At 32.7% G+C, this 27,498-nt stretch overlaps 2 protein-coding genes and 2 long non-coding RNA genes across 4 annotated transcripts; 3 read left to right on the top strand and 1 right to left on the bottom strand.

Moving 5' to 3' along the window:
• The first annotated feature begins 1,897 nt into the window (after nucleotides 1-1,897).
• Nucleotides 1,898-4,755, top strand: LOC111401945 (peroxidase 72-like). Its single transcript, XM_023029931.1, has 4 exons — nucleotides 1,898-2,314; nucleotides 2,401-2,592; nucleotides 2,681-2,846; nucleotides 4,138-4,755. The coding sequence occupies exons 1-4, from the start codon at nucleotides 2,087-2,089 to the stop codon at nucleotides 4,551-4,553; spliced, it is 1,002 nt and encodes a 333-aa protein (XP_022885699.1). The 5' UTR covers nucleotides 1,898-2,086; the 3' UTR covers nucleotides 4,554-4,755.
• Nucleotides 4,756-10,053: 5,298 nt separating this feature from the next.
• On the top strand, nucleotides 10,054-11,032 carry LOC111401944. The gene is made up of 2 exons (XR_002704147.1): nucleotides 10,054-10,331; nucleotides 10,516-11,032. It is a non-coding gene; the product is annotated as an uncharacterized LOC111401944 (long non-coding RNA).
• Nucleotides 11,033-11,792: 760 nt separating this feature from the next.
• On the bottom strand, nucleotides 11,793-15,973 carry LOC111401943. Its single transcript, XR_002704146.1, has 2 exons — nucleotides 12,621-15,973; nucleotides 11,793-12,537 (listed from the first exon to the last, which is right to left on the bottom strand). It is a non-coding gene; the product is annotated as an uncharacterized LOC111401943 (long non-coding RNA).
• Nucleotides 15,974-16,176: 203 nt separating this feature from the next.
• LOC111401942 (50S ribosomal protein L7/L12) lies at nucleotides 16,177-19,590 on the top strand. Its single transcript, XM_023029930.1, has 3 exons — nucleotides 16,177-16,284; nucleotides 16,375-16,959; nucleotides 19,138-19,590. The coding sequence occupies exons 1-2, from the start codon at nucleotides 16,236-16,238 to the stop codon at nucleotides 16,956-16,958; spliced, it is 633 nt and encodes a 210-aa protein (XP_022885698.1). The 5' UTR covers nucleotides 16,177-16,235; the 3' UTR covers nucleotide 16,959; nucleotides 19,138-19,590.
• Nucleotides 19,591-27,498: the final 7,908 nt, after the last annotated feature.

Genomic DNA, 27,498 nt, shown 5'->3' with positions numbered 1-27,498 from the left:
AGGATTAACATTTCGATCAGCATCTTCCACATAAAGGAACTCTGAATGTTGAGGAAAATTATAAATGAACCTAGTATATAGTACACAGGGCCGGTCCTGTGATCGTGGGGGCCCGAGGCGAAATCCATAAATTGGGCCCTCAAAATCAACGTAAATAAAAATTAAACGGTGTACTATACAACCAATTGCCAACTTAAAACTTAACGTAAAAGACATTTACAAAACATCTCAACTGTGGGAGGATTCTTTTACGTTAATTAGTGGGTTTTACCAAAAAAAAAAAAAAGAAAAGAAAAAAATGGAAAAAAAATATTTTGGGCCCCCTTGAAGAGCTGGGCTTGAGGCAGCGGCCTGTTGAGCCTATGCTCAGATCCGACTCTGATAGTACTTAATGCTATTAAATGAAAAATAAATAAATTAAAGCTTTATAGTAGCGAACAAGAAATTATACAAAGAATCATCCCATGATTAAAGGGATTGTACAGGGTTAAGGTGGTGGTTGCCTTTTCATAATCAAAAGCGTGCAAACCATGTGGTTTCCATAACCACATTTCAAGGTTTGAATAATTAAAAGAATCCCCTTAGGTTGTACGAGCTAGCATGGTAATTTTGTCCAACATGTAATAATGAACATGCATGTTAGTACAGTTTTTCCTCCGGCACAGATGCTGGGATAACTCACAAACGATGTCCCACCTGAATAAAAAAATAGCCAAAAATTAACTCATTCATCCTCGTGTGTTATCTGTAAAGCCCTTGTAAAACACCTCCTATACACCTAGCATGGCTCAATATGGATTGCGATGGCCACACAATGATAACAAGTATGATTATGTCTATATATTTAAACCACTTGATGATGATTTTAGAGTCGTGTGTTTAAGAAACTATAGGGTCAAGTTCCAGCAAATACCAAGGTAAATCGGGCTCAGTTTCACCAAATAGATCGACACCACCAACGGGTTGAGACAACGTCAAAATACCACCACCGATTCCCACCTCCGGTTGCTACAATATACTCACAAAGAATTGGACAAGATGAAGAACAATAATATACCCACAAGAAAATCACAAAGATCATATGGAAGAGGAGAAATCGAGAGAAGCAGTCACAGAGAGAGATGGGACGTTCTTCATAGTGGAGGCCAAGAATATAAGCCAAACAAGTGACCAAACAAGTTAAGTTAGGTTAGGTTTATTTAGTGGACCAAACAAGACTCGACTCAAAATAATGGGTTTCAAATTAATACCATAGCCCTCCAAGGAAATGGGATGAATCGTGAGCAACACTATTAACAATATTTTGCTTCTAACAGTCCATAGAAATGTGGATTGGGTTGTCTCGATAATTGCGTCGACGTACAAATCAATCATATGATCAAGGCCGATTGATAATAGAATCGGGATTACATCATAGCCCGGGAGGTCGTTTGACAACAAATTGCCTAACAAAAACAATTACTGATCATACAACGATTGCAAGTATGACTACGACTATGTAATATAAGGGTTAGCCTTTTTATTTATTTATTACAAGTTGGAGGTCCTGTTCTACTTGCCTGGCTTCCTAAATTTGTATTTTTATTTCAATTTTAATATGAATAATTTCTTGAATGCTCTTTCTTAAGCAAGCTGAATCTTCATTCCCTTGGGTCAGGATCAAGGTTGGGGTGGTCCTCCTTCTACCTATTGAAAAGAAAAGGTAAGCGCAATATTCTCGTTGTGATTTAATTATAACAAAATATAACTTTTCAAATTAAAAAGAAAGAAAGAAAACTTGGATTGTAAATCTGAATTATAATTCTTGTAAGCGAAAACGTATATTCGTTTTTCTACATCAAGGGAAAGCATGCTTTTACGACTTGGTATCGTAGAGAAAGTGACAATTCTTTTAACTAAAAAAATTCACCGACTCCAATAATCTCACTCTCTCTCCCCCTTTTAAGTATTCTCTATAAATAATCATGTTCTCTATAAATAATCATTAAGTTCTTCCAATTTTCATCGGAACAAGTCTGTCCCTCAACACTTCAAATTCTCCTAAGCAGTACTGCATTTCCTATACATATCCAGAGAAAGGGAGAGAATGGGGGATCGGAGTCTGAATTTGTTGATGGTTTTAACTCTACTACGTTTTGCCCCTCTTTGTTTGTGTCAGGTGTCCAATGAAGCTTGTCTTCACCCACAGTTCTACCAGCGGACATGCCCCCAAGTCCTACAAATTGTTAAGTCTGTTGTTGCAAAGGCTGTAGCCAAAGAAACTCGTATGGCGGCTTCACTTCTCCGACTCCATTTTCATGACTGCTTTGTCAAGGTTTGTCACTTTCATTGGACATTATAATGTACAAATATGCCAAAAAGGGTAGTCTGATTTTCGAGTTTTAATTATAAACTGTGTAGGGATGTGATGCATCAGTACTTTTGGACAGCAGTGGGAGCATAATAAGCGAGAAGAACTCGGTTCCTAACAGGAATTCAGCTCGTGGATTTGAAGTCATTGATGCGATAAAATCTGCAGTTGAAAAACAGTGCCCTCAAACTGTTTCTTGTGCTGATATCATGGCTCTTGCTGCAAGGGATTCCACCGTTCTTGTAAATCCTTGTCATTCTATTTAAGACAAAATTGAAATTACTTTTGTGAATACTATGGAGTCGAATTTAAATTTGTGTTTTTGTATAGGCCGGTGGACCTAGTTGGGATGTTCCATTGGGAAGAAGGGATTCAAGAGGTGCCAGTTTGAGTGGCTCCAATAACAACATTCCTGCTCCTAATAACACATTCCAAACAATCCTCACCAAATTTAAGCTAAAAGGGCTTGACATTACTGATCTCGTGGCATTGTCTGGTAAAGTTACCACACTTCATCTTTTATAATTTGTCCTTTCTTCCGTCCTGAATCACCATTTTTGATATACATTATTTGATTAGACTATACTCAGCCCTTGTTTGGGTCGTATTATATTTTTAAGAATGTATTTTTTAATAGTGTATTGATGAAAAATATATGATTAAAAAATAAAAAAAAAAGTTTTGAATTTACGTGTAATATTATTTTATTGAAAAATGTGTGGTTGAAATGATGTCAAATCACTATTTAAAAAAATATTTATTTAAAAAAACGTGACTCAAATATAGCCTCAATGGTATAATGGACAATAAGTTATCTTCCTTTTACCTTTTTAACTACGGATTCCACTGGATCAATAATTTTTATCTGCTTTTAAGCCCATGCTTGACTATCATTATTTAAAAACTTTTTTCTACATACTCATTTTTAATCAATATTCACATAATAAAATATTCTACACGTAAATTTAAAATATTTTTCTACTTTTTAATCACACGTTCTTTTGAAAATCACGATTCAAAATATTATTTTTTTTAAAAATAATGACCACCAAAAATGGCTAAATCACTCATTTGATACGATCCATTAGTTAATAATCTCAAAAAGCTTTTCAAGCATAGACTTAGGACAAGTTTGGCGTGACTTTTAAGAACTCAAAAGGAACTTTTGAAACCCAAAAGACTTTGTTTGATTCCCATTTTTTTCAAAATACATTTTTCTCTTCTTTTTTTTTTACCGCACATTTTTTAATAAAACAATATTACACGCAAATTCAAAATATTTACTTATTTTAACCACACATTCTCCATTGAGTTACTATTTCAAAATGCATTTTTCCAATTTAATGAGACTCGGTTTAAGTCCAAAAACTATTTTTCAACCCATTTTGGCTAATTTTATGAAGGAAAAAATTAGTTGGAAGTATTTTTGAAGAAAGTTAGTCTAATGCTTGTTTGGTATAGATTTTAAATTAATTAAAATTAATTTTTTGACTATTATTTCATTATTATAACCGTCATTTTTGAATTCTTCTCTTATAAGTAGAACCAATTTTATCTTTAACGGTCAAAAAAATAATTATCAAAATCTCTATCAAACAAGCTCTAAATGTGACTTTCTCTAAAAGCACTTTCGGAATATAAATTATTTGAAATTTTACTTTTCAAGCAAAAGTTAAGGTAGCTTCTCAATGTTCTTTTACGAAAAGCAAAAATAATGTCAAACGAGCTCATAATGAATTACATATAACTATAACAAACAAAGCCTTATTTCAACCATCTCTTCTCAGGGAGTCACACGATTGGAAATTCAAGATGTGTCAGCTTCAGACAAAGGCTCTACAACCAATCAGGAAATGCTAAACCCGATTCTACCTTGGATAAATTTTACGCATCCCAACTGCGAGCCAAGTGCCCACGATCCGGCGGTGACCAAAACCTATTTTTCCTCGACTTCGTCAGCCCAACAAAATTTGACAACAATTACTTCAAGAATTTGTTGGCCTCAAAAGGGCTTTTGAATTCCGACCAAGTTCTTGTGACTAAGAGTCAAGCATCACTAAACTTAGTGAAGAAATATGCAGAGAACACTGAGCTTTTCTTTGAACAATTCGCAAAGTCCATGGTTAAGATGGGAAATATTTCTCCATTGACAGGTGTCAAGGGAGAAATTAGGAAGAACTGCAGGAAGATCAACAGCTCTTGAGTGGAGTACCCCACGGTTCATGGAATAAATAAAATGTTGTGTCTGTATCTCTGTGTTTTTCATTCAAATATTTATTATGATTTCTTGATGTTCTTCTTGTGCTTATGAAGAAATAATTGTTTCAAGTTTGTATCAAGTGTCATTGGACCCGTGGTGGAATGTAAACGAATTTTGTGTTATCGGAAATTCTGTGTCGCAATTACTGAGCTCGATTTGACAAAATGACCGTCACGATTAAGTGTAAAGCAAATTGGGCCGTCATCTTTTAACTGACTTGAACAAACGGTAGTCTAAAGCATGTACAAAGATTGTGGATGCATCGCTTAGCTCCCATTTGATTTTCATTAAAAGAATAATTTATTTTTCTCTCTTTTTATCAAGTATGCTCTAATAAAATAATATTATGCGTAAATACAAAACTTTTTATTCTTGTTTAACCACATATTTTTCAAAAAAAGTAAAATAATAAAAATCACCATCTAAAAATTATAATCTCAAATAATGAGTAACAAAGGGTACTTAATCTCCACCATCCATTCCAAGGGGCATTGATTCTCTTTCCATTATTCACTTAACTATATTATGTGGGTGCTTTGGCTCCCTCAAACAACCACTATACTCTTTATTTTTGGAATCTTGTGTCCATCACAAATGAGAATCAGTTTACTATCAATCCTGTTTATCAAAAATTTACTTTTTTTTTATGGTTGAGCTTAGGAGAGATTGTTAGACTAAGATTACTAGTTATTCACAAATTGCATGAATTATTGAATAATTAAAAGGGATTAAATTGGTGAATTGAATTTTTAATACATTTTACAATTTGAATCAATCTCCAAAGCCACCGTTAGATTATTTTAGCTTACTTTCATAAAGTAGTTGATCTTGAGTAGATAAAAACCAACCAAATTATTGATATTTCTTGAAGGGATTAATTGAAATTCGGTTACTTTTCAGGGTTATCTCGGCCCAACTCTTAATAAGAATTTACTTGAAACCTAGGTTTATTTTTAGAGGATATTGGTCCAAATTTTACTAAAATGGCCATTTACATCCGAACTATTCATAAACATACTTGGAAGTTATTTATAAAGAGTTTGTATTATAAATAAATATAAATGAGTGATGAATAAATTAATATTAATTGTGGATGCCACAAAATTTGAATATAAAATCTTTTTATGATTTATTTATAAACATAAGTGAAACATAGACTATATTGATTGGGATAAGCATAAACTCATGGAGCTCAACATATCTTGATATCAAATTAAATTGTAAGTCTCCACTTTCACAATAAGCTTTTTTTTGTCCAAATATGAATTTGGATCCCCGAAATCAAGCTCAACATCAAATCCAGAGAAAATCATTGTACTAATCACTACGAACATAGTAGTGTTACTGTGTTACTGAGGTACAATATCGTCAGGGGCGGATTCAGGAATTTTTGGCGCAGGATAAAATTTAAAAGTTGATATAGTACATTCATATATAAATTAAAGTACAATTCATTTAATTTAAAGTTGTTCCCGACGAGGTTTCGAAACATAAAATTCATCTACAATAGAATATATATCTTTCCTTTGAGCAAGTTCTCATTCAATGAAGAGTGTCATACAATCAGCAAAAAAGTCATCCTCCATTTTATTACGAAGATCCGTCTTCACGTATTTTATTGCTGAAAATGCTTGCTCAGTAGTCGCTGTAGAAACAAGTCAGTACAAAACAAATCAATCGAGTAACCATAATATAAGTCTTCGAATTGCCACTCTCAGTTAACTGTCGACATAACTCAACAAGTGTAGATACTTGAAATCGAAATTCACTCTTCATAGCTAGCTCAAAATGTTTCAACTCATATTCCAAAGTACGAATATCTTGCTTTGAAAAATCTTTAGGATAGAATTTTTTAGCAAGTATACACATATCATGAATGCTAAATGATTCAAAAGAATTTAAAGCTACACTAAGTATAAGAAGTTCAACTGATGTGTCATTAAATCTTGTATTTAATTTCATCAGTACGAAATCTATTATTTCATTAAAAACATCAAAGTGATAATGATGCTCCGTTGTAATTTGATCACGAGAACAACAAAAACCAACCTTATCCAAACTTTCTAGGTCAGATATCTCAACATCATGTTTTAAGCAAAAAAAAAATTCACTTCTTGAAGAAATTCTTCCCAATCATCATTTCTCATTTTTTTAAGGAGTTTTGTTGTAGTGAAAACAAATCTCATAGCAACCAAGATGTCTAAAGATTTCTTTTGCAGGTTTGACAAAGAGTATCGGTTAATCTCAAGATGTTATGTATTAGATGCAAATTGAACACAAAATCAAAATTTTCTTATGTTTGTAAATGTCACAAACTTCGCCCCTGGATCTTCCATTTGGACAATAGACGTTAAGATTTTCAAACACTTTTACAAGTTGCATTGTACATATCTATCAAACTCTTTATAGAGTCATAATGAGAATTCCAACAAGTTGCTCCTGATCGTTGTGAATTATCCACATGATTTGCTCCTCTTCCCGACTCACACTTCCCAGTAGCTAACATATATTCAATTTCATTTCTTTGAACAGAATGTAACTCTGTAATGCGCTTAGGAGAAGAAATGATAATTTTGACAATATTGTCTAAACGAGAAAAGAACTCCCAAATAATGTCAACTTCTTTAGCTGCATAAACCAATACCAATTGTAATCGATGAGCAAAAAAATGGACATAATAGGCATACGGACAATCTCTAAGAAATAATGCCTGGAGTCCATTCCAAATGCCCCGCATATTACTTGCAACATCATATCCTTGGCCTCTCATTTTTGCCACCTGAAGTTCATGTTGAGCAAGAATTCTTAAAATCTCGGTTTTTAGATGTGATGACATAGTGTCACTGATGCTTTTGATAGCAAAGTAACGTTCCATCAAAATACCCTGACGATTCACAAACCTCAAAATAATGGCCATTTTGTTCTCTCTTAGATGTATCTTATGCTTCATCTACAAGAATATAAAAGTATCTATCCCCGATTTTTTCACGAATCATCGTTCTTACTCTATTCGCTATTATATGTAAGATTTTTTTGCTCGGAGCAATGTATTGGGCATTTTTTGGAGCATTCTTCAAAACAACTTGATCAATTTTTGTATTCGTTTTTGTCGAAAATTTTATCGTTTCAAGTAAATTTTCGCGATTCAATGAAGATGGAGATTCATCATGACCTCTGAAGTAAACTTTGAAATGCTAGCCATCGAGTACTTCGAATTTAAGTCTTTAAGTGTAAACGACGTTTATCAACTTCTAAATTCGATACGGTATACATCACTTTATCAATATGTTGAGACGGTTTAATTAAATATTTTGCTCTTCTCTCACACATATTATGACCTGATTATCACAAATGTGTAAGAAACGCACATTTTGATCCATTATTTACCCTTTTCCATTGGTTATATCCAGAAGTTACCAGTGCCGAACAATTGGACGGATTCCATCATTCTGAAAAAGATAACAATAAAAAGTGATGAGATTGAGATTTTCCTTTTGTCTTTGGATACTCAACAAGTTTTGGTTGATAAAGTTCAGCTTTTAGATATGTCACTCTAATTTCATCTTGCTAATGGAAAGGAAATTCAAGTATTTGCTTTCTTTTTCTCGGTTCCCGTTTAATGCTAATATTTGAGGATGATTGTTGACTTCTAGTGGAAATAAAGGTTGATCTTCAGTTAATCCATCAGAAGTTGTACTTTCTGTAGGTTGATCTGCCCTTTATAGGAAGGAAAATAATTCTTATTTTTCTTGAGAGGTAGTTGACCTTTCATTTTCAATTTCTTAAAATCGCAAAAAAAAAGTAAAAAATAAAAAAAATCAATGATATTGCTCTAATGATAATCAAAATATAATTTATTAAGCTTACAAAGCAACAAAAATAATTCATTAGGCCGACCAGACAATAACAACAATCATTAAGCCGGCAAGAGAACATAGACAAATAGGTGACAATATTCAATTTAATATTTTGCTGGCAAGGCAATAAGTAGAAGATAGATGGGGACATTTACTTACTAAGGTATATTGAAGTTTTTGCTTTTCCTATGTGTCTGCAGAATTAAGCTTGCTTACACTTGACAAATAAGCCTTTTGACAATGAACAATAATTCCGCATTAGAATTTAGATTAAACTTTTTTGTCCACTCTTCTAACTGAGGTTCATAATATTAGTAAAATATAAAACTAGCAATAGGCCCTAAGACAAAATAATCAGCAATTCTTTATCATACAAATTAAAAGAATAAAGATGCATCGTTTTTGGGCTGTTTTTGAACACATTTTCACCCAAGCCAAGTCTACCTAAATACAGCGTTGTGCTCAACGTCACTTTAATAAAACATAAAAATAACACCCCTGTCCTCACTCGGCCACTCTAGTATTATGGAAAGATTGGACGAACCGTCGAGGGATTATAAATAGGTGTTATTTTATACACAAATTTAACATGAAAATATCCATAAAAACTCCTAGAAATTTTTTATTCAATTTCTCAAATAGAACCCACTCTCAAATCTCAATAATCCATATTAAATACTAAAGATATATGAAAAAAAAATGGTCGAAGTTACAAAATACAAGAAACTAAATTCCAAAATGGCAAAATCGAAAATACATATTGAAGATAGAGCATGGAGCTGTGGTCCAATGGAGGAGTTTCAAGTTTTGGGAGGAAACCAATGGGTTAGAATGAGTCCAAGCCAATGGGTTAGAATGAGTTAGAAATGGAGGAACTGGATTTCGGTTTGGGTTTGGTTTATATGCGGTATTGAAATTTAAATTTTGTTTGGGCTAAAAAAATGGAGTTGGGTCAGGTCTCATTCCTTTTTTTTTTTTTTTAGAGTTGGATATAGGCTGCTCAACCAAATGAAATGGGCGCAACTAAAAAATATGTAAACTACATGGATCTGGGCTTCAGCGAACACGGGCTAAAGTCCAGGCCAGCCCATGCCTGAATCCGCCCCTAAATGTTGTTTAACTACTCAATCAATAATGCATGGTTATAATTGTCACAATGATCAACGCTTATAAATAAGACTTCAAAGCTTATAGAATACACATAAGTAGCGACTAAATTTTATTATTGTGGCCATAGAATTTGAATATTTACATATACGTGATGCACTAAGATATGATTAAATGAAAATTTCTTCAACAAAAAAAAAAATAATAGTAATTCTCTCCCTCTTTAACATCTTATCTCTATATAAATCATTATATAATTTTTTTCTATACAAATAGCATTATTCTGAGTTAAATGTTTTATTGGCCACTAAACTTTATACTATGTCATGATTTACTTACTAAACTTTATCGATTGTCCCGGTGGCCACTTGAACTTAGCTCCATCCATCTCCATCACTCACTTAATAACAATTGTAAATAAACGATCTTGCGTGGACGACAAAAAACCCAACTAGCTGGTTAAACCCTTCCACGTGGTGTTGTCAAGTGCCAACGCATCTTCCACGTCAAGGAAACTCACTCCCAAACATGGCTTTTACAATTAATGAAATCGTGTTTCAGATTGAAAATGAAGAGAAAAAGACATTTACGCTGTAGACATCTCCTTCCCGAAATCGGAGCAACTTCTAAATCTGTGAAGAGCCCTATGTTCACCTTAAGAACCCTAACGTCTTGAAATTGATTTCAAGAGAATCTCACACGGAGTCTTCAACAACCCATTCAATTATTTGAAGTTGACGTCTGTATTCCTAATCAGGTAATACATTGGCCACTAAATCTCTTATTTTGCAAAATGCGAAAATGGAAATTGAGTGGTTTAGAAATTGGTTGACATATCATTAAATGTCATGTTCTTTGGATACTCTTGATTTTATAATACTTGTAGAAGAATAAATGGATTAAGTATGATAAATATGCTAAAATTATTGTTGTTGCAATAGCATATTTTAATGGTAGGAAAGAACAAGGGGATTTGTTGTGGTTGCGGGAAGTCGGGCCACTACCTATTGGATTGTCGCATAAAGAGACCGTGCTTGGTATGTGGCAAGGGAATTGAGAAATCTATGGATGTTGAAAACTTAGGTTGGCTATTCTTTTGTTGTACGAATGACTGCAGTTATTTCAAGTGGCTCGACGAATACAAACTTTGCCAATTTCAGGTAGAGTCAAGTGCTATGTCGAATGAATTGGAGTTATCAAGCTTGCTGAAGAATGTTGCTAAAATAGCTAGAGAAAAGGATGTTGATATTTCTGTGAAATTTACTTTTCTCAAGGGAAAAGGAGAAACACATAACGTGTAACTAAATGGAGGAGCTCCGTGAAAATGAATGGCTTATGTGTCAATTTGTTTGTAGGCATCAAAACTAGGAATTATGTGAATCCCAGTAACTTAATGTTGTGTATGTAATTTGAAGTGTCTAGTTTCAATCTCCTATGAAACGTCGATGTTGTTTGATATGAATGTGGGCTTCTATTAATTCCTAAGAATTGATAGTTTAACATAATTCTCATCTAGATTTTATGTTTAGCGATTTCTCAACCTCTAATTTAGTTGCTTTTCTTTCATCTGGTGGTTGATACTTCCAGGCACCCACCACTCAGATAGCAAGAGCGAGAAAGACAGGCATCAAGTATTATTTGAATTGTTTTTGCTCCATTTTTTTTCTGTCCTAGGCTTGGAACCCTAAACTTTCTTGAATTGGTTGTTAAGAATTCCAGAATAACTATGCTTATAATCTTTATTTAGTATCATGGTTTGCAATGGATTCTCAAGTGCGATACAAGGAAATGAAATAGCATGCCGAACTTTTAACTCTTGAGAAATTATGTCACCTAGCGATTTTTTCACTTTGACTAAGATGAATGACGGGCTTACAGCCCCTTCTTGGGTCAGGGAACTTCTTGCTGTCATGCAAAAAGATAGAGATTGTATAATGAATGTTGATGATCAACTAAGCAGTGGTCTGTGTTGCAAGAACTATAGCTGCCACTGAGAACAAGGAGTGCCTCGATCTTTTTATTCAGTTAGATGGACTCCAGTTAATTGATAAAAGGTTGAAGGATTGCCCAGAAGTCCAGCAATGAATCAGGTGAAAAGAAAGAAAATGCAATCCATGTCACATCATTAAATAGCTTCTCTAGAGACGCTTTTTAAGACCATTAACTCCATAATCCATAGTATCAAATTCCGAATTCATAGCACCTCAGATTAACAACCTTTAAGTTTTTGAATCTATAAACAATACAATATCAGAAAGATTAACATACACATTTCAAACTTAACAGAACAAAACATAATGTAGTGTTTTGCAGAAAGATTATGAAACAAATTGTAGTGTTCTGCTATGCATATTTCATATGCGTACAAGACAATTTCCAACTAGAGTACTAAAAAACATGGACACTAGACCGTTGTGCATATTTCATCTTGTGTACAAGATAATTTTTAGCTACATTGCCCAAAACGTGTACACCAAAGACAAAAAGGATAATAACCCGCCATATGCTCCAAGCACAAAAAGTCCTATCTATCTGTCATGCCCAAAAAACAAGAAGATAATTGATGTCGTTAGGCATCTTTTGATTTCGCAAATTTCACCCTACGACGTGCTCAAGCCCTAGTCGTCCCTAATTTGCCTGATTTCCAGTTCTGTTATGTCATGCTAGTCGTCAATCGTCAAAGTTCACATTTATCATGTGAACTTTGATGGTCACCCGTTTGATTTACCAACCGTTACTGTTGGTCCAGCTCAAACACTTCCTGGCCGTGATTCATGCTCTACTATATATTTTTGTGCAACCATTTATTTTACCCTTACGCATAAACCGTAATCAATTATTAGTCACACTTTCCAGCCAATATGTAGAAGTATAAAAAATTGAATTCGACATGTACTTATTTGTACATCCACGACTGTGTTGCATCCACTTCCAACCACTTCTTATTCCCCTTCGAACCAATCCTGTCGGGAAGACAAATAGCATTAGAAAATAAAATATATCTCAGTTCATGGCATAAAAAAAGGAAAAAAAAGGTAATACTAACATCGAACAAGGCATCTTTTTGTAAATGATATTGTTTTGTTGTGATCATGTAAGCCACGAGTTGGAGGAAACCTCCCCCAATGGTCACTGAACTTTGCAAAAAATTATCTAGAAGGTTACCAAATTTCAATACGTCTCTAAATGGTCACTGAACTTTTCCAAGTCCCCCCAAGAGGTCATCGAACTTCAAAATGTTCCTGGATGGTCACTGAACTTTACAAAAAGTTCTTAGGAGGTCACTAAATTAGTTATGTATGGGGTCCCAATTTGCAACGTTAAGTGACCTCTCTAGGGAATTTCGGCAAAGTTCAGTGACTATCCAGGAACGTTTTGAAATTCGGTGACCTCTTGGGGGGACTTCAGAAAAGTGCAGTGACCATTTACGGACGTATTGAAGTTCAGTGATCTCCTAGGGGATTTTCTGCAAAGTTCAGTAACCATTGGGGAGATTTCCTCCCACAAGTTGAGCATGTAATCTGCAATCGTCCCTTTCTCTGAATGTAGGTTTTCTTCCTTGAATGTACTATCACCTCTTCGTCTGCCCCTTTTTTCCTATTTACTTGCCTCCTTCCCTTTTGCGGAACTATCCACAATGGTGGAGTGATAGCAAGCATATCCAACTGTAGCCATAATCGCATACCGTCAATTGGGTTCGTGACACTATTATAACATCTCATCTATGTCTTTATCGTGTAGCAGTTATCAACGAACTCCTCCGAATCATTTCTACATTCTCTAATAACTGCCACAGCATGCATGCAAGGTATGCCCGTAAACTCTCACTCTCTACATGTACAAGTTCTCTCTTGTAGGTCAACAACATATGTCCCAAAACTACAATCAACTTGCCATTTAGCCCCCCAGACAAATGCAACAAGCATTCACGCGATTTCTCAACAATCTTATCTAATTTTTTCTTAATCTTCAGACACAAACGTCATGCATCATCATGTTTCGACACTTCCGAATCCCAGTCATGAAGGCTAATTGAAGTGAGGTAAGCACTGATAGAATCATATTCTCCCTTTCACTTCATTAAGTTTTGCTAATCACTTCGCATAAATTATTCAGTAATATGTCGCTCTTTGAGTGAACCGAGAAATGTGATCTCCTCCATTCATATGGATTACTTTCCATTAGCCAATTTTATCCTTCCTCACTAAGTCGACGAATTTGCAGCATCCAATGTCTGTAGTCAGCAATTATGGTCGACTTGGCAGCACGCCATAAGTGATTCTTAAGAATTTTTTACTTGTACCCAGTATTGAAAAAGTTCATGTACATATACCATACACAGAATCTATGCTCGGCCTCGGGAAACAATTCAGCTATCACATTTTGTAAACCCTTCTGTCAGTCCCTCATCAAGGTTCAACCTATAATATGTCCAATTCTAATATCTTCTGAAAGATAGGTTAAAGACCATAGCCAAGTTGGTGTATTTTCTTTTTGGACAACTGCATATGCGATAGGACAGATGTAGTCATAAGCATCAAATCCAACTGCAGTTAACATGATCCCTCCGAAACAACTCCTTAAGTGAACATCAACTCCAACCACCTTCCTACAACCATTCCTGAAACCAATCTTCCAACAATTAAAGCAGATGTACGTGCCCTAGAAAACTTGCTCCTATAATGCTATAATGACCGTCGAGTCCGCGTTTGTACGTAGTACCTCGACTGCATAAGAGTGCAACTGCATAACTGCTCTTGCCAAGTCCCGATCGAAGGTTCTTTGGCATATCTCCGCATCTTCCATGCCACATTCCTACTAATATCTGTGCACAAATCCTTATTCACTGTGGCCAAAATGAGCTCAATCTTCTAGTTGTGGTCCGCTTTGAACTGTTTAATATCGATTCGTCAAAAGTATGTAGTTGCAATGTCTATTAAATTGGACCGGCTACAACTATGCTCCAAGGTGTAAGATATCACTTGCAACCTCTCTGACACATCCATCTTTGAAGCCCAAATCCTCCATTTACATCTCAGTGTGCATATGGCATGTTCCCTACTTCGCTCATTCGCCTGAACTTTACATTATACTTATTTAATGCATTGTAGGTCCAACTGACTCTCGGAACTCTGTAGCGAAACAGAAAATTTGCCCCACATCAAAATGTGGGTCCTTCGTGTCCGAATTGAACAAAAATTCATGAAATTTATGCCCACCATCCTCATCAGATGAACATTGGGATAGTAGTTCCTCTGACAATGGATTTCCAAATCATCTATCTCCATATCATTCACATCTTCCCGATCAACCGAAACTTGATCTCCACAATCAGCAAATCCCATTTCAATCCCATCGATGATATTTCTATCATATTCCATATCGTCTTGATCAGACTCGAAATCATTATCAGAATCCATTTGGATCATCCACATACTTTGTCATAAAATGAGAATGCATTAACATTTGGACAGTAACTATGAAGAAGCAAATATTTACATTGAAGATATTCAATATTTACATCGATGGTGTAATGAACTCGAAATTGGACCAACTCACTACAGGACCATACCATTCAATTTAAGTGAGACCACACAAAAATTATAATATACAGGTTCCATACTAATCATGGATTTTATCTAAATGTAGTGTTTAATATTCTAAAAAAATGTTAGAAAAACTAATTATACATGTTCATCAAACTTTAATGCATAATCTACATTTTTTTCTGATAGCTGTTTCAAGTCTTAACATAAAGAATATTTCCCAAGCAAAATGATATTTGACCTTCAGGCAAGACCAACCTCGTAGTTGCCAGGCAAATATTAGATCAGTCGAATAATCCCACAAACATTGCGACATTACCTTCATCTAAAACTCCCATATGCACGCCTTCGAGATTGTAGCTTAATGGTGGAGTCGTTATTTAATTCTTCGCCACTCGATTTTTGGGGGGCTAGGGCTACTGATTGAAAATTGGGCATTGTAAGTAAGAACAATGTCCGAACATTTTCTCACATCACTCGTGAATCGTCGATTTCTGGGGGTTTAGGGTTCTTAAGGTGCCGTTGTGGATCAAACAATCTGGGGAAGATGCCTAGGGTTCTTCATGATCTGAGCTGGTAGGGAAGATAAACTCAGAAAATTTGCACGACTCGGATAAAATGGAGGCCTGTTAAGTCGTGTATGGTGGAGGTGAAGTCGTTTGAGGTTAAAGCCATGTTTAGGAGCGAGTTTCGCTGATGTGGAAGATGCGTTGGCACTTGACAACACTACATGGAAGGATTTAACCGGCCAGCTGGGTTTTTCGTTGTCCACGCAAGACCGTTTACTTACAGTTGTCATTAAGTGAGTGATGGAGATAGACGGAGCAAATTTCAATAGCCACTAGAACAATTGATGAAGTTCGGTGAGTAAATCGTGATATGGTATAAAATTTAGTGGGCAATGAAACATTTATTAACTCCATTATTCTTTATCAGAAGTGCAATTATCTATATAATATTTGAATTAAAAAAAATCAATTGACATTTTAGTAAAATTATAATTACGCGAAATTGAAAATAATAATACCACTAATAATAAATAAATAAAAGGTTTGGAAAATGCTTAAACCCCATCAAGTCACATAACAAAAGGGGAGCCGAGGGTTAAGAATCTGATGACAGAACTCGTGGTAGCCCTCCACTCACCGCCGCAGGAAAGTATAGGTGCCCACCGTACCATCACCTCCCATTCATCACATCAATAGCTCTACTTTTGTTGCTATCATCTAATATATATTTCGAACGTTTCTTCAGAAATGACACACTACGGCTCTCGACTCATTTCTCAAACCCTCTCAAGCCTCTCCAAACGGAGTATAATCTCCAGAATCCATTATGAAAGCCCATCAAAATTCTCGAATTTTATACGCAAATTTGCTGCTTCGGCGCAGGAACCGAAGGCGGGTAGCTCGGAGAAAGTATCAGCTATAGTAGATGAGATTTCCGGGTTGACATTGCTGGAAATATCAGATTTGACGGAAGTTTTGAGGAAGAAAATGGGGATTGAAGAAATGCCCATGATGGCGGTGATGATGCCTGGGATGGGGTTTGGCCCAGGAATGGCAGGGCCAAAGGGGAAGGCCGGTGGGGCTGGTCCGAAGGAGGAGGAGAAGAAAGAGAAGACATCGTTTGATTTGAAGCTCGAGGGGGGATTTGATGCAGCCGCCAAGATCAAGATTATTAAGGAAGTGCGGGCGTGCACGGATTTGGGGTTGAAGGAAGCCAAGGAACTCGTGGAGAAGGCGCCAACGTTGTTAAAGAAGGGGGTTCCCAAAGAGGAAGCTGACAAGATTATTGAGAAGATGAAGGGAGTCGGGGCTAAAGTCATAATGGAGTGAGGTAATTTACTAAATTGGTTGCTAGCTGCCATGAATCTGAATCTATAAGATGAAAATGCAGCTGAATGAATTGATTATATTGACATTTTGTAATTGCATTGAATTGAACCTCTATGCAATGGTATCTTACTGAAAAACTTGGAACAATATATGAGGTTGAGACCAAATGTTTGAGTGCTGTGATCGGGTATAAAATTAGGTCAAAGATTCTCAATTAGTGTTTTGCCATTAATTCGTGGTTTTTATTGTTTACCATCCATCTAAAATTGAAAGGTTATAAATGTCTTAACAACTAGGCCTTGTTTATTTTTGCAACTAAAAATTTTGATCTTGAAACAAAAACATATGCTATTGGAAAGGTGCTGGGCAATCACGCAACATCAGTCATAGACATAGACCGTGTTTGTGTTATTCCTTCTCAAGTCAACATTCTTGCTAAGTGGAGAGACATGAACGGTTTTGAACCCAGTTTTAAAATATATTATTTTGGATGCTTTGCAAGACATAATGCCCAAATTCAATATGTTAACACTTTCTTTGTCTTTGTTTCTCTGTGTTTGTTTGTACTTGTACTTGTGCTATTTATGTGTCTCTGAGATACATCCTATTAACATACTTTTGTCTGAAATAAAATGTATATTCATTCAAACAAAAATGATTAGACACATTGCAATGCTTCGGTTGTGTGTGTAAGTTTGAAAAATGGGTGCAATAGATGGAGGAGAGAAAAATCTATTTTTGACTTGTAAACTGATAATCAGAAGTTTAGGTTAATTAGAAGGAAATTAGTCCGATGAAGAACACCTTATTCATGTTTCCTTTTCTTAATTTCTTTTCCGAAGTATAGTTTTGACGTTCAGGTTAGAATTTCCCGCATTTAGGAGGATTCAGGTAAAAACAGGATCATAATACCCTAATTTTTTATTTTTTTATTTTTACTTGTTGGGGAACTGCTTAAAATTTTTTTGTACTTGTTGGAAAGCTAGAATTCACCAACATAGCAGCAGGAATACTAGCGGACCCTTTTCCTTTTTATGGAGGTGGGAAATCAGGGAGGTCCAGCTGTTTATTCTTGTTAGAATTATGTTCTAACTGCTTCTGTAATTATCATACGCCACCCCCTCTCTATATGTTTCTGGCATTTACTTTGAATCCCATAATTGAAAAATCAATTTATGGTATTCTTTTTGTTATGCCTTGATAGTCTTAGAAAGATAAGACTAGGTGGTTTGCTTTATACATTATGAATGTGATAAGGGTTCATAATATCTCGAAATACGCATCGTCGGGACTTCATTTCTATCTTTCTAGTAAAAGTGGATCTTACACCAATGCTTTTGTAGGCTTTCTCGAAAGTCCCTTTTTGGACTGGGAATTTGTGCTCTCTAATATAGGTCATGCCTGATTTTTCGCCTACTGTTTAACTATAGAGATTGTAATTTTAATTTGGTTAATTGCCCCTTTTTTTTTTTTTTTTTAAACTTTCTATCTCGGAACTATCTCAATCCTTTGGATCATGTTTGGGTGCAATGTTACTCGGGGCTTGCATATTTAAAATTGTTTCCCTATTGAGCACCCACCTGATTGAGGATCACTTCCAACTCCCGTCCATTGTTCTTTACTGACCCATCCCAAAAAATGTTGGATTGTCAGTAGCTTAAGTATACCTTTCATTATCCCCTCAACTGCAGTAAGGTCGAAACGGTGTTGCAGAGGGGCAGATGCCTATGTTATATAATGGATTTTGAGGACCGACTTTTCTGTGAGAGGAAAAGGAAAGTGGTGTGAGGAGAGCTTGTAATCTCCTTCTTCATTGCAATGGAATATCTATAATGGCAACAGGACGTAGACGGTGAACCAGTGCATGTTCTTTGTTCTTTTCAAGTTTCCCTTTCATTTGTCATTGCTCTCAGAGTTCGGGATTAAGATTTAATGCATAACAAGAAAACTGGTTTTTGGGGATGATATAAACTAGGTTCATATGGTATAACTTATCATCATACTTAAGTAAATTACAATATTTTTGGGTCGCCTGTGAAGTCCCTGAACTTTTGGTTGGAGGCCATGATTTATTGGGACTAAATGGAGCATATTGCGATATATTCATTACTAGTTGATAATTTATTGTCTATATTTTGTTGGTTTACAAGCTAATTTGTTATTCTCTATATTTTTCCAGCCATTTTTACTATAACAACAATCACAGACCACTGTGGCCAACACACAATCAAAGGGCAATTTTACAAGCAAAGGATTGCCAGTCTTCACTTTTGATGATGCTGCAACTATTTTAGATATTCAAATAACTTGGAAGAATCACATCCAATTTGTATGCCCAATTTGTATGCATTTCGTTGCAGAGCTCCTTAATTGATCTATTAATTCAAGGATGTATCAGCTCTTTTTTGTTTTTTCAGAGCCATTTGCTAGTTTTCAGCACTAGACAACCATTGTACTTTAAAGATTTTCCCTTTCGGTTTTCTTTTTCTAGTTTGGATGGCTGAATTCGTTAGTTTCATCATGATGTGATCAAATCATCTTAGGATAATATGCTTAACCATGAAAGAATCAAAGTTTGTTTCCCATGTTAAAAGGATTCGTGATTCTGTTATTGTACCCTTTTTTCCCTCCTTATACTGGGTTAGTGTGTTATTTTGTCAATTCCCCTGGGTTATGGTTGATTGTCCGGTGACTTGATTACACCAAATTAAAAGTTTACGATTCAACTTTCCTTAAAGTTCAGTGACTCGGAATGAATTTAAACCCACTTATTATTGTTGGTATTTACAGTTATTTTTTTAATCTTCTACAATATCACCTTTTTTTTTTCTTATTTTCGTGGCCATAACAGTGTTTTTCATGCATAGAATAACAATTTTGTGAGATGGTTAGTGTAATATTGGTGATTTCAATTTCATCAAAACTTTTATAAGTGGATTGGATTTAAAAATAAAAAATAAAAAATATGTATGAGTAAATGCAAAATGGGTAAAGAGATTGTGTTTCATTTTAGTTATTCAATTTCATCGCAAGTTTAATGTGGTAGACAAATTTTCGTGGTTAATGAAGCTTTTTAGATTTTTCAATAATCATGTGTTTCGACTTGTGAAAGTTGTGTTGAATATAACATGATACTTTGTTAAAAATAGTATTTGAATAGAATGATCTAGTCTAATATTAAAAGTGCGAGTTTACAAGGAAAATAAGGGTCCGTTTGATTGCGAAGGTGGAATTTGGGTGGATGGAAAACAAATTTCATGGAATTAAATTGTCTAGAAATTGTTTTCCTGAGAATTGTAAATTATTGTGTTTGATTAGTATAATTTTTCACGTGGAAAATATTGAAATAAAAATGATTTTTGGTGTTCATTTGGCTTTGTTTTACATGAAAATTGTCAATTAAATGAATAGAATTTACTAGTATTGAAGATGAAATTTATTTCCTTTGCCAAAAAAAAAAAAACTCATGAAAATCATCTATCTTTTGATGTTCGTTTGACTTTGTTTTACATGAAAATTGTCAACTAAAGGAAAAAAATTTTTACAATAATTTTTAGAATTTGTTTCCATTACCAACAAGAAAAACGAAAAAAAAAATTACGCTATAGTGACTGGAATTGGAATTACAATTCAAGGAAAACCTGGAAAATGACTTATGTGGCAAGAAACTTGGAAATAGAATTTTAGGGGGAAAATGCTATTAAACAATACAAAAGTGAAAGTTGAAATTGATTTTCCATTTTTTAAGGAAAATTTTGGCTTATCAAACATACCCTAAGTTAAATTTTGTGATACAATGAATCATTATTGGCAAATGGGAACCAAAGTAAAACGAAAATTATTTCGGGGAATTTTCTGAATGGCCTATCACTATTCATTCTTGCTAAAATGTCTATATTACCCTTAATGAAATGGCTTGCCATATTTTGCACAAAATATCCTAATTTATTGGAATAGTTCCAAAATTCTTCTATTTCTCTTATTTCGAATTTTAATATATAGTTCTATCATTTGATCTAATAAATTAGCATAATTTGTAATATAATTGTCATATAATTCTTTAAGATTATCATATTCCTTAGATGATAAATCTATAGTCTCTAGTTGAGAAAAAATATTTTTTATTTTTTCTAATAGTCTTTCTAACAGATTATCTAATCTTTTAATTGTATAATCTGGCATCATATAAATAATTCCTTACAAGCTTTATAATAATAACATGATAGATAAGTTTTTGCAACCATGATAAGTAATAATCCCTACGATTCTTTCAAGATATTAGAAGAATTCTTTCTAAATCTAACAAAGACAATAATTTTACCTTACTTTTGATTTTAAACTGTATTCTTATAATCGAGTGACCTTCAGGCTCTGAATCTACAAACTGCTCCCTCAAACGGCCTTTTGCCTTAATGGAAATTTTGCTATTTCAACTTCTTGCCCTCACTGTATCTTTTCTTAGAATTAAGAATAAAGATCTTAAGTAGAGAAAATTCTTTCTTTGTTAAAGTAAGAAAGAAATTATCTTCTTCAATCTGTTAAGAATCTACAAGATATGAAGTTTAGAAACTCATATTTTTCTGATATCAAAAGATTGAAATTTTATTTCTATAATAATTTATACAAAATTTCTATTGTATACAAGGGGGTTTCCAGAAAAACTGGTTTTAAAGAAAGTTTAAGGAAAGAGAATGGTTTCTAACTCGATATGATCCATTATTTCCCCTAAAGACCTCTATTTATACATGACTCAAACTTGCTATTATTGGTCTATTACATCATTGCATACATCAGAATTTGAAAAGGCTCACATGCCTCTCCATTGTTTTCCTCCCGGAGTCTACATTTTCACATGCGTTTTTTGCTTTTTCATCAAAGGGGTATCTTTTCCTCTATTATTGTCTCTCCATCTTTGGCTCCATATGCAGCTGGCTGGATACTTTGGTAGTGGTAGGTCCCCTTCCATTCATTTTTTATCAATCTTTTTAGTTTTGTCTGCATGTGGGACATTCCCTCAATCTGCATGATTCTTTGATTGTTGTAGGACTTCCATTAATTTGATAAGTATCAAATTTCTGGATATATTCTTTCAAAATAGTAGATTTTTCTTTTTCATTATTCGTAAGGAGTGTCAATCCTTCATATTGACATAAGCATCTGAATTTTTTATCATATAAGGTTTTTGCAATGTTATAAAGAACTTTTATCCCCAAAACTCTTCGGGATTTTATCCACGATTTATTGATTTTAGGCAATGGTTTATTATTTCGGCCAACTTCAATCTGAAAATCTCGGCCAACATATCCAATTGTGATAATATGTTCAGCAGGATAGTATATTCTTCCATCAACCTCGGAACTTATTGAATAAAATTTGATATAAATCGATCTCCCTTGAGCAAATTTTAAAACTTCTGCTCTGAATATATCATCAAATTTTTCAATTTTTTTTAAATCTTTTCCTGGATAGATCAAATCCAGAAATCCATAATCCGCTGCCATTTTGACCATAAAAGGGTCTGCATCTTTGGTAATTATTAATCTGGGATAAACATGATCTCCTGATGTAATAAAATATGATTCATTTTCTTCCAATTCATAAACAATTTTAGCAAATGATTTATATTCTTCTTCTTTTGGTGATAAAAGGGTATCATCATCTTCATCAGTTTTGATCCTGATAACTCTTGTATGTTCATCACCATGTTTTATAGTCACCTTCCGGGGACTTGCTATGTCTCGTTTGATATTGTTGGGTCCACTGCTGCTTCCTGGTTGTGTACCTGTTTGTATTTTTGAGATTGTATCTATTGGTATTTCCTGTTTGGTATTTAATGACTCGAATTGTGAAGTAATATCATCAATTCTATCATTCAATTCTTTGATATATTTGGAATGAGAATAAGAGATTTCCATCAGCAATTTGACATTTTGTTGGATAGATTCTACCATTTGCTCTAATTGCTCAGTTCCAATTTTTATATCTTCTGATTCTTCCATGAGGAATTCCATTCGTCTTTTGACGTCTATTAATGAATTTTTGATATTATCTATCTCCAAATTCGATATTCCTGCTCAAAAAATCTGCAATATTTGTTCCTTTAATATGAACAATATCAAAATTGTAGAATGATAAATATGCTTGCCATCTATATAACCTTCTATATTGAGGTTCCATAGGTAACTTATTTGTAATAAATCCTGCAACTTGAGAATTATCAATTTCAACAATAAATTTTTTAGATAAAAGGAATAATGAAAACTTTTTTATTCCTCTAATAATTGCTAACAATTCTTTTTCATGAGTAGTATAATTTATTTTTGCTTGGTTAAAAGTTCCACTTGAATATCTGCATATTTCATTTAAATCTGTTTTTAATATAGCTGTCCAATATTTATCCGAGGTATCAGTATTAACAATTAGATTATCTTTTTCATCTGGTAACCTTAATTTTGGTAAATTTTTACATTCTTCTTTTAATGATTTAACAATTTCAGTATGTTCTTTATTCCAACCTTTAGTATTTGTTTTCCTAAGTAGAATTTGTATCTTATGTCTCTTTTTTGAGAGATTTTCAATAAATCCTTCAGTATAGTTTAAACATCCTAAAAATTTTTGTATTTGTTCTTTGGATTTTAATTCATTTGGAAAGCTTTCTATCTTTTTAGATATATAAGTCTGTAATTTTATTCCTTTTTTATCTATTGATAATCCTAGAAAATCTATTTCTTATTTTTCTATTATATATTTCTTTTTAGAAAGTATAATTCCTTCCTTTTTGCATTCATTTATGAATTGTAATAAATGATTCATATGTTCTTTTTTATTATTAGAGTATATTAGTATATTATCTATATAAACAATAAGAAAATCACTAAACTTTTTGAATATATTATCCATTTTCCTTCGAAATATTTGAGGTGCATTTTTTAAACCAAATGGCATAACTAACCATTCATATTTTCCTTGAGGTGTACTAAAAACTGTATATTGTATACTGTCTTCTTCCATTTTTATTTGCTAAAATCCCTATTTACAATCAAATTTGGAATAATATTGTTTTCCTTTTGCAAGGTTTATTAGGACTTCTTTATTTGGTAAAAAGTAACCATCAAATTTCGTATATTTATTTAATTCCTTATAGTTTATTATCATTATAGTTTTTCCTCTAATCTGCTCAGAATGTTTCATAACCATAAAAGCTGGACTACTATGAGGTTCATTACTGGGTCTAATTAACTTTTGTTCTAATAGTTCTTTTATTTGAATTTTAAATTCTTGCATATCTTGTAAGGTATACATCATTGGTCTAACTCTTATTATAACATTTTCTGTTAATTCTATTTTAGCTCTAGGATGAAATGGTTTCCAAAATAATAATGGGTTTTCTCCATAAATTTTTTCTAATTGTTCTATGATTTTTTCCATACTTATCTCTATTTCTGTTTTTAGGATCTTTTTATATAATAATTTTTTATTTTTTAGTTAATCTTGTACTATTGGTCGTTTTTCCCATTTATCACCACGCTGGGCTGGCTGAACTCTGTAGGGTCTAAATTCTCTTGTTATTTGAGTGTTTTCTCCAGTCACTCCTGTTATTTTTATTTTATTATTTTTATTCCATGATTTTATTAAGAAATTTTTAAAAATTGTTATATCACTTCTTGTATCACTTAAGGCACGAGTTGTTATATTTGTTTCTACTATAGTAACTTGTATATATATTGCTAATAGAAAACTTATTTGATTATTCATCAACTTCCTATTTTACATAATGTAGTTCGTGGTTTATGAGTTATATATAACCCTTCTCTTTTTATACTATAATCTTCTAATCCATTTAAGAAATTTATTCCTAATAATATATGAGGTTCAATGTTCATACTTTCATTCAAATAACATGGTACTAAAAGATCAATCCCTCCTATTTTTATTGGTACCTTTACCTTTAATTCTGTAATATATAGTTGTCCATCAAAATTCCTGTATTCACATGGTTCTATTTTGTAAGTCATTAATCCTTCATTTTTAGTTGCAGCCATATGACATTTGTCAGCTCCTGTATCTATCAATATATTTGGTCCTTTTATATACCTTCTACCGTTGAAATATTTTCCTTTTATTTTCATATTTCCAATATTTTCATGAGATTTTATTTCTTTTATACCACTAGTTTCTCCTAAATATTCTTTTTTATTAGGTAGTCTAAGACTTTTTTATTTCTTTATCAACCTTCCATTATGAAATGTTATTTTATAATCTTCTTCTTCTCTTAATTCTATTATTTCAGGCTTATTTTTAGTTATATTAAATTCATATTCTTCTTAAATAAGATTTATTTGTTTGGTTGGTTCCACTATTTTACTAATATCCTTACATTCCTTATGAATTTCTATGTATGGTTTATTGGAATAAATATTCTCATAATTAGAATTAGTAAATGTATGTAATGCCCTATATTTTATAGTCATAATTTGGTCTCCTAGTTCCATTATATCATTTCTATGTAATTTGAAATGTAATCTTAAGAGTTCATTAAAGTTTTTATCTTTTAATGAGACACAATATTTTGGGTAACAAGTAAATATTAACTTTTGATATACTAAATTTCCTTCCATAGTTCTTAAATGACCATCTTCCAGATTTATAATTCTTCCATCATGTAAACTTACAGTTAATGGTCAATCTATTCCTTCCCTAAATAAGAATTTAAACATTATTTGTATCCTTGCTAAATAAACATATTGGATCTTTTCACTATGTTTTTTACTTATTTTTAATAATAATTCTGATACTGTACTTTTTGTTAAAATGTTTATTTTGTGTGTTCCTTGAGTAGTCCTGACATTTATAGTTTTTTCAATCTTATGGTATTCATTTATTGCTATTCTTTCTCTTCTCCATATTTTATCTAGAATTTCCCATTTTCCTATTTTCAAATCTAAGGATAACTTTTGTATTTTCTTACATTTATTATTATTATCAAAAGTTACTTTTAATCCATAAACTTCTATTCCCTCATATTTTTGGATTTATATGTTATTATTTTCTATTTCTTCAATTTCTCTATTCAGATTCTGATCCATAATCTTCTGAATCTGCTTCACTTATAAATATTTCCTGATTATTATAATGTCCAATATCAAATATTTCACTTAATTCACTTTCTATTTCAAAATAATCATTTTGTAATATTTTTACTTTTTTTTTTGTGCAATCAGGACTTATATGTCCTATTTCTTCACAATTCCAACACTAACATTGTTTTTTTTTTTTTTATCTTTTTTATAAGGTTTATTTTTCTGTATATTATTTTTCCTTTTATAATATTTCCTTCCAGGCGTTATGTATTTTTTATTAAAGTTTCTGTATTTTTTAAACTTTCTGTTTTTATACTTTCTTTTATTTCTTTTTTCAAAATTACATTCCCATCTTGTAGGTTTTTTCATATCTTCACAACATATTCTAGTTAATTTTTCTGATTTTTTCAATAATCGTCTTTGTTGATATATATATGCAAGTATTTCAAACAATAATTTTATTCTTGATCCTAATGTTCTAGGTATTCCTATATCTTTTTTAATATATTTTTCAAATTCTATTTTAAAATATATTCCCCATGAACCTGGTAATTTATTGTAATACATATCTTGATATACTTCTTGATTCTCATTACTATAAAATTGAGTATAATAGTAATCCTTGAATTCACAAGTATATTCTCTAATTTTACACATCGCAAATTGTTAAATTAATTAGCTTAATTCTTGCATTATTCTTTTCTCGTATTGCTTCTTCTTCGTAATTTCTTAACCAATTTTCTCCTAAGAATTCATCTGCAATATATTCTACTAATCTTTCTATTCCTAGTTTATCTGACTTTATTATTTCTCTTTGTACATTTCTTTTTATTAATGATTTTGTATCACTACTAATTCCTTCCCACCAATTTCTAATATGTCTTTCAAAAGATGCAATTAAAAATCTATTATTCTTTCAGTATTTTCCCATGTATCATTTTTATTATATAAAAAGAATAATATCATTGAGTCTGCCCAAGTTATTAAGGCTTTCTTAGTATCTATTTTGCAATCTAAGTCTAATTTTGTTCCTCCATGGTTAACAGGTTTATCATAATTATTATTTAATTCAAATCTATTACTATATTTATTTCCTTTAGACGGTTGTTTTTCTCTTGTTTTATCATAAAATTGTCTATATGGTTTATTATACATCCGAGCATAACTTTCATCTGGATCTATTGATTATTGTTTAGAAGTTCCTACGGGATTAGGTCCTCCTCCAGTATTCATTAAGATTTGGTATTCATCATCTATACTTTCTAAGCTTAAATGATCAAAATTATCTACAAATAGATCCAATTCTTCATTCATTTTCTTAGTCTTTTTTTTCTTCAATTTTTTTTTACCTAACATTTTTTTCTCTAGATTCCTCTTTTTCTAATATTTTAGGTAATATATTTTTTCTAAACTTATCATCCATGCTTCTTGTTTCTATTATTATATTTTTTCCCTATTCT

Source organism: Olea europaea, chromosome 10 (genome assembly GCF_002742605.1).
Source record: "Olea europaea var. sylvestris chromosome 10, O_europaea_v1, whole genome shotgun sequence".
Taxonomy (NCBI): domain Eukaryota; kingdom Viridiplantae; phylum Streptophyta; class Magnoliopsida; order Lamiales; family Oleaceae; genus Olea; species Olea europaea.
This window is presented reverse-complemented; position numbering and strand designations above follow the sequence as displayed.